This window comes from Thrips palmi, unplaced genomic scaffold (assembly GCF_012932325.1).
Source record: "Thrips palmi isolate BJ-2018 unplaced genomic scaffold, TpBJ-2018v1 HiC_scaffold_8, whole genome shotgun sequence".
Taxonomy (NCBI): Eukaryota; Metazoa; Arthropoda; class Insecta; order Thysanoptera; family Thripidae; genus Thrips; species Thrips palmi.
The window spans coordinates 5,622,672-5,640,218 of NW_023144635.1; the positions used below are offsets into that span (position 1 = coordinate 5,622,672).

General features: G+C 64.0%; 1 protein-coding gene across 2 annotated transcripts in view; it reads left to right on the plus strand.

The window, feature by feature from the left end:
- The first annotated feature begins 792 nt into the window (after positions 1–792).
- Positions 793–17,547, plus strand: part of LOC117653079 (calpain-C) — a 71,728-nt gene continuing 54,973 nt past the window's right edge. The window contains exons 1-2 of one of the 2 annotated variants that reach the window (XM_034398447.1): positions 793–1,160; positions 11,268–11,331. In XM_034398447.1, coding sequence (XP_034254338.1) covers positions 11,296–11,331 — 36 coding nt within the window. In that variant the 5' untranslated portion in view covers positions 793–1,160; positions 11,268–11,295. The remainder of the gene's footprint in view (positions 1,161–11,267; positions 11,332–17,547) is intronic. The other variant, XM_034398448.1, reaches the window with a different exon arrangement.

Genomic DNA, 17,547 nt, shown 5'->3' on the forward strand with positions numbered 1-17,547 from the left:
GCCGTTCGGGTCGGGCGCTGCCACCGTGAAGACCTGGGCCAGGCCAGAGGCTTCGACTTTCAAATTCCAGCAGCGCAGAGCGAGCAGAGCGCCCGTCAGGCCTGCGGTAGGCAGCGCGACGACGCGCTGGTGCGGCGGGCTGCCTACCCGAAGCTGCGGCAGGCGCTCTGCTCGACTCTGACCGCTTGTTTACGTCTGGGCCGCGGGCCGCCGCGGGCCGCCCCGGGCCACTGCCCCCTTTCCCCAGATGCCGGCGAGTCAAGCCCGGTTTATGCAGGCCCGCCTTACTTTCTTTGCCTCCCCCACCTCCCCCACCTCCCTCATCGTCACCGACCCCGCCGCCCCGCCGTCCCCGCCGGGGGCCGTGCTCCAGCGTGCGAGTCTCCGGCTCTCCGGCGGCGACGCCCGGCCGCGGCGCGGTGCTGCGCGCTGCCACGGACGGCGAACGCCCCCTCCACTTGCCTCTCCAGCCGAGGCGAGCCGAGGCTCCAGCCAGGCTCCAGCGCCCTGCTGCTGGAGTTGCTTGCTGGAGTCAGCCGAAGGGCCGAAGCGAGCACCGAGCTGCCCGAACGCTGTAGAACGCTGTTGCCGGAGCTGTCCGGAGCACGGCCGAAAGCGGTACTAGCCAGCGTACCTACCTCTAGGTCCACGCCGCGGGGTTCTCCGGTCCGCCCCGCCCCCCCCGCCACGCCCCGCCGCGCTCCACGCCGGCCCCTCGGAGGCCCCCTTCCAGCGGCCCATCCAAGCGGCCAGCCAGCAGTGCCGCGGCACTCCGATGCCAGTCACCTCCGACTCCCGGTGCCCCTCGGTCGTACCGCGCCGTGCCGCGTGCCGCGCCGCCGCGTCGTCGTGAGTGAAGGCTTCCCGCCGACGCTGTCGTCACAAACGCTCACCGGAATACTTAACGCCCCTCACGCGCGCGAGTGTGTCTGCCAGTGTGAGTGTCAGTGCGTGTGTGTGTGTGGGTGTGAGCGTGCCTTGTGGTGTCGTCATTGCCGCAGTGACAGGTGTGTCCTGCTGTGCGTAACATGGTGTGACGCCGCCTGTCACACCGTGACGATGTGACCGAGTGACACGACCAGTGTATTGGATTACCGCCGCTTTGCTCTTTCGGATTACGATCAAGTGGTGTCTCCGCGCCTACGGGAGACTTGTTTTTGGTGAGTCTCCTTCTTTTATTTCCCTTACAGACATTAAAGAAGCACAAGTTGCAGACAAGAAATATGGGTAGACCGCCTGTGTCCGAGCATAAAACAAGCATTTCACCGTCGGTGTGAATTTTTTCGCTGGGTGTTAAGTTACGAGTTGACCTTTCCGCTGCTGGCTGATACAAAACCGCGGCCGTCCGGCTGAATTTCAAAGCGTGCATTGCCTGGCATTGCCTGGCATTGCCTGGCATTCCCTGTTTGCCGGCCGCGGGGACTGCTTTCACGGCGCGGTGCCGCGGCGGCCGCGAGGTGGGACCTTTACGACGAGCCCTGTCCCTGATTCACTGCCTCGCGAGTCCACATCGACGGCGGGCCGGCGGGTCAGCGCCTTAACGAGAGGCGCCTTTTGAAAGCGACTGTACGTCGTAAACGGCGGGATTCACAAGCGTGGCGCGTGGCGCGGAGAGGACTTCACTTTTGTCTCCGACCGTCACGGCGCTTCCGGACAGTGGACCCACGGTCCTCCAATCGTGGGACTCGATTTTGATTCATCCTCGTCCGCGGCTTGCGGCTCTCTGCTCGCGCCGGATGACTCAGTGGTCGAGGTGGCCGCCGCCGAGGCGCCTAGGAACGACCACGACGCCGGCGACGCCCCGCCGGTCCCGGATTTGGATTTTGGATGCGGGCCTAGATCAGAACGACGCCAACATCGTTCCCGTCGAAACGACGTCCGGTTCCAGCCGCGGCCAGCACCGCGGCCAGCACAGCCCCGCCTCTTGCCGGGCCGCTGTCGGCTGAACTTGACCGGGCTTGACTCTGGAGTCTGCGGGCGAGGTGCACACACACACACACACTCAGGAGCTGGCGAGCAGGTCCTAGTCCCGCCCAGCTCGCCGCGGAGGTCAAGATCGACCTCCGCTCGGATGAATGGCTGCGCCGTGCCTCCAGTGTCGCTGTCTCCGACACCATTACCCCGCGCTGCGTCACTGCTGCGATCGGACTGCCGTCAACGTCGCACACTGAAACATATTCCAGTAAAAAAAGAGGAGCGGGGGGCGGGGGGTTTTGAACCCGCAGAGCGCAGTTCACAGGCAACAACTCTATCCCCTCGGCTACGCCCATTACCATGCTGTCGGCGGCTGCACTGTGCGGCCATTGTGGCTGTGGGACTCGCTTGACATGCGGAGCACTTTTTTCCTTTTCTTCTTTTTCTTCCGCGCTGTTGGCAGTCGTTGGCTCGGTGCCGCGCCGTAATTTGAATCAATTGCATTTGCCGCGAATAGAGCCGGCCGCTCTTAATTGCGGCTTATCGGGGCAGTTTTTGTTGCTGCCGCTCGCTAGTTGTTGTTGTTGTTGTTGCTGCCGTATGGACGTGTGTGGTCTGCCGGGCTAATCCCATCAGCGGTGGAAAAAGGGCACTCGGTCCGAAATGGCTCGCAGCGACCGCTCTCCACGGATTTTTTTGTGTGTTTCAAATGAAAACAGTACCGCCCCGCGGAGTTGTTGCTTTTTTTTTGCCCGCGTGTGTTTGTGGAGACGCTGAGTATGGAAGTGAGACAATTAAGTCACCGTGAAAGCAGCGCGGCGCGCGGTATACAATTCCACGGTGCTGCAGCGGCCTGGCTCGCCACCGTGTACACCGAGATGGCCGACTGCTCCAAGTCCGGCAGCGACCGCGGTCCGCGCCGCTGCGGCGCCCAGGGGATTTAGAAACAGAAAAACTCTCAGGTACTGAGTGTGGTGCTGCGCCGGCTGACTGACGGGCAGGCCGCGGCGACGATTGGGCACTTCTTGGCCGGCATTAGCAAACGAAATTACGGCGGCCCGGCTAGTCGCGGTGCCTGGCGGCCCTGCGCGTCAAACAGCGAGCAGCGCGGCCAGCTTGATGACCCTCTCCGAATCCGCGAGCCCCGTTCAACTAAGCGACGCCGATTACAGGGAGGTGGCGGCGGCGGCGGTGCCGCGCGAGAAATGTCACAGCAGTTCAACTCTTTTTTATCTCTTCCCTCTTTTTGCATTCCCGGCGCGGCAAACAGCGGCAGCGCCGCCATGTCGTCGCGGCGGCAACCGCGGCGGCAACGCACTGCTGGATCGGCTCGGCGTTGCGCGGCCTGTCTCTGTCTCCCTCGCACTCACGGGGCGTCCTGGAGGCCTGCAGGGGTGCGAGAGAGACAGAGCGACGCGAGTTACGCCCCGCGACGGCGGTGTGCTGCACGCGCGGCGAATCGGCCGAGGGGCGGACGGACGTCGACGAGGACGTGCCGCGCTCCCGTTAGCCGACGTCATGTCACCGCCGCGCCGAGCACCGCGACGAGCAGCCAGTTCGCAGTGACGCGTCCCCACGTCACCGGCGGCACGACACGACGCGGACACGCGGTACCCGCACCGGAAAAGGCTCGCCAAAAACGCTTCCGAGGAAACTGCGGGCGCGAGCGCACAGAACACGGACTGCGGCGTCAAGCTGGCCAGCTGGCCCGTCTGTCGGCCCGTCCGTCCGTCCGTCCGCCGCGCATGTGCCCGCCACGCCACGCCGGCCACGTTTGCGGTGGGGCCGGCGGGTGTCGAACCCGCACCTCGGCGCGACCACAACAGCCATCAACGGATCGGAACTGTAGCAGTGTCCGGGGGAGGGGGGCTTGGCGAGGAAGTGGCGTACGGCGGCGGCCTCCAGGTTTGGCCTGCAGCATTCCGCGGCGTGCCTCCAGGCGGTGCCTCGCCGCCTCGTCACCGGGAGCACCTCGCGGGGCTTAGCAAGGAGGCGGCGACGCGGCCGGGTCGTCGGGGAGGTTACCCGTCTCGCTGTTCCCCTGAAACCAACGGGGAAAAAGACGGACGACCCGCCATGCACCAACGGCGATCTAAAAAAAATGGGGATTTACCGCGGGTGTTGTTGGGGACACGCGCACGCCCGTGCCCGCGCACGCCGCACTGCCGCCGCGCTGCCCCGCCGTGACCACGAATATTCATCGCGTGTTGCTCCGCTCCGCGTGGCGCTGCGTGACACACACGCCACCGCGAGCGCGCGCATCGCAAGATCAATGCCGCCATCCGGGCGCTTCCATCAACATCATCAACAAAAACAACAACAAATAGAACCATTTCCATTTTAAATGCGTTCTTGTTTCGTGTTTGTCTCGGCAGTCACTCCAGTTTTCGTCCGTCTTTCGCTCCTCTCGAGGCGCGGCTCGCGTGGATTGTTTTCCCGAATGTATTCATGGGCGTTCCGACGATGCTGGTTTCCAGAGAGCTGCTAAGATGGCCGCCCGGTCACGGATCGGACATGGACACGATGGGGCCTTCGGGTGGGGCCGCGGCCTCGCCGAACGGAACGGCCGTTCAGAGTCCAGCACGCCGCCGTCGCGCGGTCGCTCTGTCTCTCTCGCACTCCCGCGGCGCCCCGTAGGGGTGCGAGAGAGACAGAGCGTCCGGAATGGGTCTGCAGGGGAACCGGTCCGCAAGCCCGTCGGCCTGCCTCTAGGCCTGCCTAGGCCTGCCCGTCCGTCCGATCGGCGCGCGGGTCGGCGGGTCGGCTGGTGGCGAGGGGGTAACGACTTCGGGAATCCGGCTGACAGCATATTGGGAGGTAATCCGGGGTAATCCGGGGTAATCCAGGATTATTTGGTTGTAATCCGGAGGTAATTTGGGGATAATCCGGGGTAATCCGGGGTAATCCGTAATCCGGCTGACACGAAATTTACCAGTCGTTACTCCCTCGGCTGGTGGACACGGCGGACGATCCTCCGGATCCTTCCCCAAGCGAGGCGGCGGCGCGGCGGCGCGTGTTCTCGCGGGAATGGACAAGCAGGACGCTCGGCCTGATTGGCTGACGAGGCTCGCCCGGCAGGCTGGATCACAAAACAGCCGACACCCCAAACTGGCCGACAAGATAGGCGAGGCTCGTTTTACAGAACAGCTGACACCCCAGAGACAAGCCACAAGTCTCAGCTAACTGAAAATCTAACGTCAACCTGGCGACGACGCTCTGGAGCCCGCCGCCACTCCGTCGTCCTGTCTCTCTCGCACTCGTGGGGCGTCTCGCTCGACAGACATGACGACGAAAAGGACTCTCGGAATCAGTCTGCAGCTCCGGCTTGACAAAATAGCTGACACTCTAGATGGCAGTTTATACCCGATACCCCCGGCCGGGTCACACCTGAGTGAATCTGGGCCCGCAAATGAGATGTGGTTAAGGGGTGGGGGTGCCTCATCGCGCGCCGCCCCGGCGCCTCGGTGCTGGCTCTCGTCCAGCATCCAGGTCCTGGCTCCGGGTCCTGGCAGTGCACACGCGTAGCGCCGCGTAGCACGTTAATTCGGCATTAAGGGACGAAGGACGCGGGCGAGGAGGGCCTCCCGGAACTGCCTAGGATGCTGCTCGGCTTGCTTGGCTTGCTCGGCTTCCTTGGCTGCTTGGCCGGAAACAACGCACACCAAACTGCGGCACCCCTTGCCGCCCCCGGCCGCCCCCAGCCGCCCCTTCCGCACGGGCCGCAGCCTGCGCAGCCTTGGCCTAATGATGGCTGGCTTTGCCGCGCTTAGCCTGCCCCCCCCCCTCCACCCCCACGCGGTGCGTCGCCTCGGCATAAGCGTCCCCGCAGGGCCGCAGGCTGATTCCGAACAGTGATTCCGTCGCTCGGTCTCTCTCGCACTCACACTGGGCGCCGCAAGAGAGAGAGAGAGAGAGAGAGAGAGAGAGAGAGAGAGAGAGAGAGAGAGAGAGAGAGAGAGAGAGAGAGAGAGAGAGAGCGACGCGGCGAAAACACTGTTCCTGGCGTCTCGTGGAGTGCTCCACTCAATCTCGGCGTGGTTAAGGGCGTCTTTTGTTGCTGTTGTAGGGCATTCCGGGCCGCCCTGCAGCCTGCCTGCAACACAACATCCCCTCCCCTCTGGCCATCTTTTGTCTCGCCACTGGCGTTTAGCGTTTAGCGCGCGCGGCCATTGATGCAGTGTCCGGCGCGCATTTCTTGCCTGACCTCCCTCTTTGTGCGGCACGACACTGTGTGCAGGCTCTGCAGTCTCTGCAGCACGGACGGCGTGCCGTGCCGCGAGGTCCGAGCGGGTCATCGCCTCCTCCAGGACGGCGCCGCCTCGACGCCGCCGGCTGCTGCAGTGCTGCGAAATACCCCATCCACCGCAAGGGTTGGAGGTGTGGAAAGGCCCCCGCAAACTGCCAAGATATTCACTTACTTTTACTCCGAATAAAAACAGCCCTACGGCATGAGAAACGGCGCCGGAGATACTCGCGACGTCACGCCGGCCTGAGTTACGGCGCGGTACGGCGCAGCTACGGTGGAACCTCGGCCGGGGACTGCGCGATGTGTTTAGGCCCGTTTATAGGCGTCAGTCCCTCCGGCCCCGGCCCGGCCCAGGGCGGCCCAGGGGGCCAACAGTGACGTGGCCCGCGGTTATCTCTGCGGGGGGCGGGGGTGGGGGGGACGCGGGGGTGTCGCGTGGCCCGACCGATCGCATTAAGATAGCGAGCGCCCTGCGTACTCCGTCGGCCCAGCGCGTGCCAGGGCAGGTAGGGCAGGTAGGGCAGGTAGGGCAGGTAGGGCAGGTAGGGCAGGTAGGGCAGGTAGGGCAGGTAGGGCAGGTAGGGCAGGTAGGGGGGCAGGTAGGGCAGGTAGGGCAGGTAGGGCAGGTAGGGCAGGTAGGGCAGGTAGGGCAGGTAGGGCAGGTAGGGCAGGTAGGGCAGGTAGGGCAGGTAGGGCAGGTAGGGCAGGTAGGGCAGGTAGGGCAGGTAGGGCAGGTAGGGCAGGTAGGGCAGGTAGGGCAGGTAGGGCAGGTAGGGCAGGTAGGGCAGGTAGGGCAGGCAGGCAAGGCAGGGCAGGCCCGACGCGGCGACGCAGCCGACGTCGACACGGACGACGGCACCTCCGCAGTGCGCACGGCGAGAGCACCGGGCCAAGACGGCAAGCCCTGGGCGCCTCGCTCTTGAACCGTGGCGGCCGAAAGCGAAAAGGCGCCCGATGCCGTCACTGGGATCCAGAGATCGATTCCCAATATTTTCCTCCATTTTTCGTCTTGCTGCCTCTGGCAGTGACTCTGGCTGTCGCCGGCTGTCGCTGGCCGTGGCGCTGATGACGTGTTTCGCACGCCGCGTCTCGGTGCGCGCGCCGCGGGACGACGCGGGACAATGCGGCGCGAAGGCACGAAGGCCGCGACCAAGGCGTTTCTTGCGGCCGGAGAAAGGGGCGGCACTGCAACGCGCTGCAACGCGCTGCACTGACGCGCCGCCACGGATGCCTGCGCCGAGCGAGCGCGTCCGTCCGTCCGTCCGTCCGTCCGTCTGTCTGTCTGTCTGCTTGCCTCTCTGTTAGTTCGTGTTGACATTGCGCAAAGGTGGCTGTTCCTAAAAGAGTCACAGGGCCTTCTTTTGGAGCTGCAGCGTGTTCAAACCTCGAATCTCGTACCTCGAACCTATTTACCTCGAACCTCCTTGAACCTCAAACCTCGAAAACTCGTGCCTCGAACCTTGAGCCTGGGACCTCGGTCATCACCACGGCCTCATTGACGCCGCAGCGCGTGCTGCGTGCTTGACAAGTGTGCCTAACGGTCACCGCTCCGCTGCGGCCTGCGCAGTCCCTGATTGAGTGCTCATAGGTGCGCTGCCCCCTTCTTCACGGCCCGCTGCCCGCCCCGCCCCGCCCCGCCCCACCCGATGATCTGCGATTGCTCTGCTCTCTTGCACCAGGGAAAGTTCTGGGTGCACGGCAGGGCCAGGCGGGGCAGGGCAGCGCCCCGGCGGCCGACGGCCCCGCACTCCAATCGTTTATCGTGGTGCTTGTTGGCGCCGCGCACCGCTGCACCTGCAGCTGCGAGGCAGTGCAGTGCCCTGGCGAGGCGGACGACGCGCGCGGCGCAGTGCCGCGCGGTGGCGAGAGCAGCAGCGTTTCCCGCTGTTTGCAGATGAGCATGGCTATTGCGGTTGGGATGATAATTCCGGTGATGAGCGCGCATGCCTCCCCTGCTCCGCCCCGCTTCGTGCTCATGATCGTCGTGATCGAGGCACTGATTAAAGCGGGCGCGCGCACCACCGAGCCGACGGGGGTCTCTGACCGGACGGACGCATTGGGGCGGCTGGCGGCTGGCTCGCGCGCCATGCGTCAACAGCAGCGTGAGCCGAAAACGGGAAGTGTGTGGTGGAGGCCTCGGCCCGCGCGCCACTCGTCGAGGCACTCGTGAAATCCACCTGCAGAAGAACAAGAGCGGCGCCTGGACGGCCGGCCCGACCGTGGCGGTGTGCGGAGGAGGAGGGGAGTGGAGGCTGCCAGAGGCTGCCGGCCGCGCTGGCCATGTTGGCCTTGATGGTGAGAAAGTGTGCTTACCGGCCGTTTACACGATGCAGGGCAGGCCCAGCCCCGCCAGCCCCGCCGGCACGGCTTCACTCACGTGCGCGCTGGCTGCCCGCCGCTTGTCCCGCCCGCTCGGCGGCGGGCGGTGCAGGCCACAGCTCGGCACGGCTAGTACCAACACCGGCCACCTCGCTCGGGTCTATATATTTTGTTTAATACACAATTTTAATTACTATCTTTGGAATGAGCCCGCATACTACCCCGTATAAGGAAACCGAACGAGTATTGACTGAGAAATTTGAAAGGGAAAAGAAAAAAAATTGAACTCTACACCCCCTCCCCAGTCTTAATGGGGAGGCCTCCTGCTTTACTTCGGTGTTCGGGATGGGAACCGGTGCTATCAGGTACCTGGGGTTAATCCCGTCAGCGACTCTAAGCGTTCGCCGGGGGACCCAGTAGGACCCCAAAGCTCAGGCAGCTGGGTCAGAGGACCCAGTACGAAGCCCTTTGAGGGGCGGGACGTAGAGTGAGACGACAGAGAGACAGAGAGAGACTCAGACAGAGAAGAGGTTTGGTGGGAGCTTCTTGTTTTCGTAGGGTTGGTTGTGTACCCCATGGTACCCCCACTGTCCGGCGCTCCCGTACCGAACATACAGCGTTTTAGGCCAGCTTCAAAGGACTTATCATCGCCTCCCCGACGAGTCAAGGAGGCACCACCCGCAACCACACACCGGATGGTCTGGATTGATGGATCAAATACTCCATCGCTCCAGTGCCGAGGCCAACCCGCCGAAGCGGATTGCTTTTTAGACACCCACAGCGGAGTGGCCAGGTGAATGTGACTCTGACCACTACGCTATCACGCTTGTACGTCTGGCAGCGTGTTGGACGACGGGTTTGAATTGCACTGGGAGGAAGGCGGTCGAAAAATGTAATGAAATGATGGGATTCGATCCCCGGACCCCGCCATCGGGATCACACGACTTTACGCTCTCGGCCACCACGGCCCATGATGAGGGGATCGGCGTGAGGTGGGTTCTTGACGCAACTGGACTCGACCGACCCGGTCAAAATTTCGCAAGAAGTTGGGGGAGTCGAACCGCCGACCCTAGCACTGAGAACCGACGCCTCTACTCCCTGGACCACCGCGTCCCATGCTCGGAGTGGGCTCACGTTTACGGGTTTGAACCGCACTGGGTGAGGCAGTAAAATTAAATGGAAATATTTGTTAGGAGTCGAACCTCCGGCATGTGGGCCTGTTGCACACGGCTCCGCTCTCATGGCCTCGAACCACCACCCTTAGGATAGCAAGTCGAAAAAACTTTGTGACGCTGGTATTCGAACGCCGGCCTGCGGTAACTCGATCCCACGTCTCTAACCTCTCGGCTATCACAGCACTTGTGAAACGCGACGGATCATCTGCTTTCATTAACGTTCGTTGAATGAGATTTTTTTCACCGCGCTCCAGCCGTTTGTTGGAGGACACGACACTGTACGGTCCCGCGCGCAACGAACACACGCGCGCGTAATAAAGGCGAACATGAAATTAGCCACGACAATGAGAGCCGGGCGATGGCGCGCACCGCGCACCGGCGGCCCTAGGCGGCCCTAGGCGGCCCGTGGGAGAGGCGGAGAGAGGCTCGAAAGGAGAAGTGGGGGTGGGGCGGCCAGGCGGCAGGCCACATGGGAGGAGCCCGGCATGCGTGAGATTCCGGCATTATTCGCGTGACCGAAAAACAGCTACTTGACCGAGTTTTTGAGAGGGAACTGGATCTGCGGGGCGCGGCGGGGCGGGGTGGGGCGGGGCTGCGGGGGGCAGCAGATGACTCTCACACGCTGGGTCGGTCAGGGTCGGCGGGGCCGCGTCGGGCCGGCGGCGAGACGGACAAGTAGTCCGGCAAGCTGGCCGAGTGGCGCGGCGTGGCGCGGCGTGGCGCGGCAGACCGGACCTGGCGACGACTTGTTGCTTCCAGTGCAGTACGCACCCGGAAAGTAAGCGCGCCCGCTCCTCTTGTTTTCGTTCTGCCACTCCCGCACTGTATACCACCACACTGTACACATCGGCACGCCGCGCGGGTGGGGGCCGAAAGCCTGGCCGGCCTATTTGCCGTGCCGATTTGTGGACGGCGAGCAAGGCGCTGGCGGGGCGACCTTGCCGGTGACCTCGACGGTGACCTTGACGGTGACCTTGGCCGTCAAGCCGCACGGTGGGGCACCCCTCGCGCCCTCGACCGAGCCGCAGCACACTGCGATATGCTCGCTGCCCGCAGCACCCTGCGGTCCTGCGGCACGGCGGCCACGCTTTTTGCCGTCCCTTCGTTCGTTGGGCCGCCGGCTGCGGATCCACACCCACACTGCACGGGTCAAGGCGCCGCTCGTGTGTTCGTGTGTGTGTAGGGGGGGGGGGTGCTTTCTTTGGCAGCGGAAAGACGGGTGCCCCGCTGGAAACCGGATCACTACTGCAGTGCTGTGCGGCCGTCCAGAAGCCAAATAATGTGTCCAGCTGCTGTTGGCGACCCTGGCCGTGCTCCAGTAGTGTGTGTGTGTGTGTGTGTGTCTTTTTTCTCAGCAGGGACGCAAGGAGAAGCACAACCCAGGGACGTGCTCCGGGTCAAGCCACATCATTTTTATACGAGCAACCTCGCCGTCCCCTCCAGCGCCACGGGGGATGCAACAAAGTCAAACAGGGGCGCGGCGCGGTGCGCACCAGCACACTGCAAACGCGGTCGTGGGCGTGGGTTGGCGTGGGTGTGTGTCGAGGCCAGCGTCGTCCGCCGCCCGACCGGACAGCCCGACCGACTGACCGACTCGTATTTGTGTTTTGCAGACCGGCCCGTCCCCATTTCGATTCCTGAATGCTGGACACTACGACGAAGCGCGGCAAAAGCGACGTAAGTACACACCAAAAGTCCGATCCGCTTTGTCTCTCTCGCACCCCTGCGGCCCTGCGTGGCGGCACGCAAGTGCGAAAAAGACAGACTGACGAATCAACGTGGTGAGTGAAGTATGAAGCTATCCGACGAGACCAGCCGCCTCGCGCGCTCCATCATGAACCCCGTCCGCTCCGTCCAGCCGCCCGGCTATAGCGCCAGCCCGCCAGCCCTGCAGACTCATTCCGAGAGTCTTCTCGACGCCATGTCTCTCTTGCGCCCATACATGACACTCATGAGTGCGAGAGGGACAGAGCGACGAGAACGACTCTCGGAATCAGTCCGCTGGCCATGAATAATGTCCGGCCTAACCGCTCGCGGCACGGCGCGGCGGGGGTGGGGCGGTGGGTGGTCCTTCATCCCGAGCGCGCGGTCCAGCAGGCCTGGCCCAGCCTGGCTGGATTCCGAACAGCGCTTTCCGCCGCGCGGTCTCTGTCCTGGCGGGGCGCCCCGCAAGGGTGAGAGAGAGAGAGAGAGAGAGAGAGAGAGAGAGAGAGAGAGAGAGAGAGAGAGAGAGAGAGAGAGAGAGAGAGAGCGGCGAATCCGTTCGGAATAGTCGTGCGACGCATGATCCATCACGCCGCACCGCCACGCCAAGTGGCTGCGCAATACAGGTAGCCATTCATTGGCGTTTATCTTCACGCTGCCGAGGATGAAAAGAAAGGTGGGTCGGAAACAAAGGGGAGGGGGCAGCGCGGCGGCACGGCCTGTGGCTGCCTGTGGCGCGGCGCAGACCGGTTTACTTTCCACCGCCTGCCGACGGAGAGTCGGGCCGTCCTTGGCTGCCCCGCCCTGCCCCGCCCTGCCTCTTCCTCCAACACACGCGTATCCCACATCGGGCTGTCCCTTTCTCTCCTCGTTCCTCGCGCTCTGGCCCGAATACCTCCGCGGCGCACGTCCGCTCTCGTTGCGAATAAAAGTTACACACACGCGCATGCACACGCGCGCACACAGACAGACGCGCGACGCGCGCACCCACTGACGCGCGTGTATCGACGCGGTGCAAGTTTGTTGAAGGGCCTCGTCCAAGTTGGCCGCGCGGCGCCAACTACTTCCGGTTTCAACCCAACTTGTGACCGCCGCAAAGGGCGGCGCGGGGGGCGGCGCGGGGGCGGGAAGCCTCGCCGGGGAAAAGACAAAACGAACTTTGCCGAGGATCGTCGCCGGCATGAAGGCGGGCAGGACGTGCGCGGCGACGCCCCCGTTCTCATAACTACAGTGGTCGCGCGGGGAATAGCCCGCGCCGCGCCACGCCGCGCAGCACGTCGCCGTTCTCCAAGGTTTCCGAATAAATTTCCAGTCTTTAGAGAGGAAAAAGGCCTGGAGGAAGGGGGCGGGGCGGGGCGACGCTCGACGGTCCAGCTGCGCCGGAGAGCAGGGATTCAAAGTCACGCAAGAAAAAGTTTCGAAAAAAAAAAAACAGGAACTTCTCTCGGCGAGCGCAGCGCGGGGTGCCGCAGGGTGCCGCGGGGTGCCGCGGTGCTGGAGCCGTCGGGGGGAATCGAGGGGAATGCAGGTGGAGGGGCCGGCCGGCCAGCCATCGCTCTGCAGTCCGCACTCCCAGCCAGGAATGCCGCCAGGCCACCGCCAGAGAATGCTAAATAAAGCATTGCAGCGCGCAGCGAACGCGCAGCAAACGCGCAGAGCCTCGCAAATCATTCCGCCAAAGAAACACCGCCGAATTTCTCATCTTCGACGCGGGCAGGATGGCAAGCAATGGCAAGCCGGCTGGCCGAGCGGGCCGACGACGCACCGCCCCGCCCAATCGGCCCCGCCCCGCCCCGCCCGCGCGCCGAGCCAAGGGCAGGTGGGGCGTGGCGGGCAGGTGGGGGCTCCTCGGAGGTATTCGGCCCGGCCGCTGCGGAACAAGTTGGTCCGGCTGCGCGGCCGGGCCAACGGGCTGGGTCAACTCGCGAGGCTGCGAGGTGTTCGCGGCGCTGACCCGGCCGCCCCCGCCAGCTCCGCGGTTCTCCCGCGGTTCGTTTTCTCGTTCTCCGCAGCTGTGTCTCATTACGCGCTCAGTTTAATGAAGAAACTCCCTCTGCCGGGTCGGAGTTCCCGGACCACATGATTAGCAGCGGCGATCGCCGGGCCGGCTTTGCCTCGCTTCGGCGTGAATGAGGTCCGAGCATTGCCGGCCTTTCTTCGGCGGCCGGCCGATTCCGTCGCCCTGTCTCTCTCGCACGCCTGGCGGAGGCGTGGCGGAGGCCCCCCACGAGTGCGACAGAGACAGAGCGACGTTCCGGAAGCAGCCGGCGGATAAGTTTGCTTTCGGCCGGTTTATTCGGCTCGGCTGACTTCCCTTTGTGATCCATCGCGTGCCCCGCCTGCATCGCGCCGCACCGCGCCGCACCGCGAGGCCGTTAGCGTGGATAACGCGCCGAGTGATCGACGAGAAGCGCGTCCCACCGCCTGGCCCAAGCCTCGCCCGAGGGTCGCTCTGTCTCTCTCGCACCAGTAGGGGACGCCCCATGAGTGCGAGAGAGACAGAGCGACTCTCGGACAGTCCCCTGGCGTGCCCGACGGTGACGCCCCCGCGGGGGAAAAAATGAAATAAAAACGGATAGAAAAACGGATCCCTTCCCGGAAGGTGTCGTCCTCGTCCCGGCCGGCGGGAGATTGATCGGGGGCGGCATCTCCTTCCGGAATAAATCCGGCGGCAGCGCGTATCGAACCCGGGGCCCGCAGATAAGAGGCATCAGCTGGGTGGGGGCCGCGCCGCCCCGCTCCTGAACCGAACCGAGTCCTGGACGGTTTGACTGAACAACGTGAGCATTGCAGCAGGCAGCCGGCATTTATTTAGGCCGCTTTGTCTGGGGAAAGAAGGGGGGCTGCCAGTAGGACGAAGTCGTGACTCGGCCTCGGCTTCGAACCGCCAGTTTGTGTTTCGGCTGGACTGAGCTGAAATTGGTCGGACTGCAGACTCCAGGCTCGGCGTGGGAGGCGCGGTCGGTCGCCCTCCGGACAATCCGCCTTGGACAGTCGCGCAAGCATCGGCCTTTACACTACTCACAGGTCCGTCCTGATTACAGCCTCAGCCCTGCCTGCTCAACACTCGACGAAACAAAAACATGGTACCCACGACGGAGTCATATACACAACTCTCTTTAAAATTTGGTTTAAAATAAAACATACAGAGATTATCTCTTCGACGGAGTCGTACGCCACCCGTAACCTTCCGGACGAGGTCTGACCGCCGAGAGGTTGTATATATACCTCACGGAGTGAAGGGAGTCATCACCGCGAGGGAAGCGCCCGTCTACGCAAAATTGCGAAATCAGAATGTGGTCCGAAAATAGTGGACCCAGTGGGCATCGATCCCCGGACCACCGAGTTGGGAGACCAACGCCCCTACGCTCGCAGCCACCGCGTCTCATGAAGACCGAATGGTAAGGCGGTGTATATGAAGCCAGGCTTGATCGCTTCGCCCTGTTAGCGTGCAGAAAAGAGCAAAGAAATGGCGGGATTCGAACAACCAACCTTGTTGTTACGTGTCAATGCCTCTACGCTCTCGCCTGCCAACGACTACGGAGTGTCATTGGTCAGGCAGGGTACTTGAAGACAGTTGTTCCGAATCACAGAGGGCACGTCACTGCCAACCCCACAGCGCACAGCGGTAGGTGTTAACATCGGGTTGGACAAAAAGAGGTCGTACAAACGATGTACTCCGAATCGGCTCAGCCAGGCCCCGGAGGCAGTCGCCGGCTCGGCTGCGCAGCTACACTGCAGCGCTCGGCTCGGATCCGCGGCCACTTTCTCGGCGCGTCCGCGGCGCGCTCCGTGTAGCGCGTCGTCGTGTAGCGTGGCGGCGAATTAAGCGACGCGACCGTCTTCATGAGGCGGCCAGCGTGTCCGCGCTAACCCGGGCTAACCCCGGCGCGGGGCGGGGTGGGGGGACGGAGGGGGATCCGGGAATGATAAAGTCCCGCCCCAGAGCCCCGGGCCCGGAGCCAGCCGGAGCCAAGCGGAGCCCGGCGAACAGGAAAAAAATAGGTAATAGCTGCTGTAAATTCCCCCGGCCGGCAAGTCGCCAATTTATGGTGATGTCGCGTTCACACTGTAAGACGGGGCCCGGGCCGGCGCGGTGCATCTTGGCGACGGGCAAGAAGGCCTCGCTCAGATTTACAATCCTGGCCGCGCTAAGCGCTTTCGGAGGACGACGGCGCAGGCTGGCGCCGAGGGCCAGAAGATCGGCCGAGGGGCCGCGGCCATGCACCGTCGTCGCCGTCCTCGCCAAAGTGGCGGACACCGTCCCGAGGACGGTCGCCACGAGCCACGGCGGAAACGACCGCCATAGCAGAGTCTATTGCGCGTCTTCCAAGACCAAGACCCCCAATGGGCCCAACGGCCGAAGCCGAACCAAATTAATTGCCCCTACGAACGGGCCTACCCTATAAAGCGCTCGTGTGTGTGTGTGTGTGTGTGTGGTGTGTGTGTGTGTGTGTGTGTGTGTGGCGCTACTTCCCCGCCCCCTTAAACGCCCCCCGCGTGCGTCGGACCTCCGGCAGCAGCACGCTGGCGGCACTGGTGCTGCAGCATGCTGGCCTACATCGTGGGGGTCAGGTTCACGGCCTTGCGGTTTGCCGTCGATAAAGGTCGGTGATGGCGGCGGTCACGCGAAGCTCGCCGCTGCGCCAACAAGAATACCCCCAATCGGCCGATAACGCGCCCCGGTATGGCTCGGCGGCCCCGCGCGGCCCCGGGGAACCGCCATCAGGAAGCGCGTCCGTGTATGGGTGGGCGCCACGGCGCGCCACGGCGGGCCGCACCGGGCGATCAGTCAGGCGGGTCACTTAGGCATACGGGACGCGGACGGACAGACGGACGGGCTGACTGACAGACGGCCGCGCGGACCATCACGGACTGCGGCGTTGGAATGCGCCGTGCCGTCGTCGGGCCGCCGGGCCGTCGTCCGGGGCCGTCGACTCGGTGCACGCGGCGGGGCGTGCCTGCCCGGGCCTGCCAGGGCCTGGGGATCGATCGCCGGCAAATGATTTAGCCGTCTTGGCGCGCCGGACGAGCGGACAGACAGACAGACGGCCGGGCCGGCAGGTGCGCGTCCTGGTCGTCGTCCTGGTCGTCGTCCTGGCCGTCCCGGTGCTGGCGCTGCCCCCCATTAGGCTGAGTGGCACCGGCTACCCGCCGTGACACGCGCAGCCCCGAGGGACTCCCGTTGTGACGCCGTGTCCTGGAGGTCCTGGCTGGGCGGTCCTGGACCAGTGATCCACAGGTGTCGGGCGGACTGCCGGCCTTCCTGCCCCTCCCCAGGGTGCCGCCGGGCCGCCGGGCGGGGCGATTGACGTGACCCGCCGCCCCTCCAAGGGATCGCCCTCCCGATCGGGGCGACCACCGATTTTGCATAAAATAATGAGAACTCCATTCCCACTTGGATGGCGCCGCCCTGCGTGTTTGCGGCTGTGGCAGCGGAGGGGGATGCGAGAGGGAGGGGGAGGGAGGGGGAGGGGGGAGGGGGAGGGAGGGGGAGGGAGGGGGAGGGAGGGGGAGGGAGGGGGAGGGAGGGGGAGGGAGGGGGAGGAAAGGGGGAGAGGGGAGGGGGCGGTGGCTCGACGAGCCCCTCACGTGGGGTGGGGGAGGCGGGGCGGAGGACCCAGTTTGCCTCTGATTTCCCTAAGTAACTGCTGCGGGATACCGTTGGCACTCGACCACCGTCTGATTGGTGCGGAGCAGCCAGGCAGGCAGGCGAAGGGGGAGCGGCAAGGTAGTAGCAGGCAGTTTCGGGGGAAGTTCGGAGGAAGAACTCCGCGAAGCGCACGTTGATACAGCGGCTGACTGATGAAGGTGGTGAAGCAGCCCGGCTGGATTACTTCGCCGACGAGACGTGACGTTGTCGGCGTTCCGGCGGCGGCAGCAGCACCCTGCGCATCCACGTCCGTTTAAAACCAGCATAATATGCGGTGTGCTGCTATTATCCGGGAAGAAAATGGGGAAAGAAATTCCCGCGGCGGATGTACTGTGTACGCACACACGCACGCACGACGGACGCAGTGAAGTGAGCATGGCGTGTAATGTGAGCAGCGTGTGGAACAAGAGCGAAAATGCGGGGGAAATAAAATGAAAAGGAAGGGCGCGCGTGTAAGCATGATTACAAGTACAAATAGGGCAACGTTTGCCGCGATAGCACTGGATATGCTGGAGCGACCTGGAGCGAGCGACGCT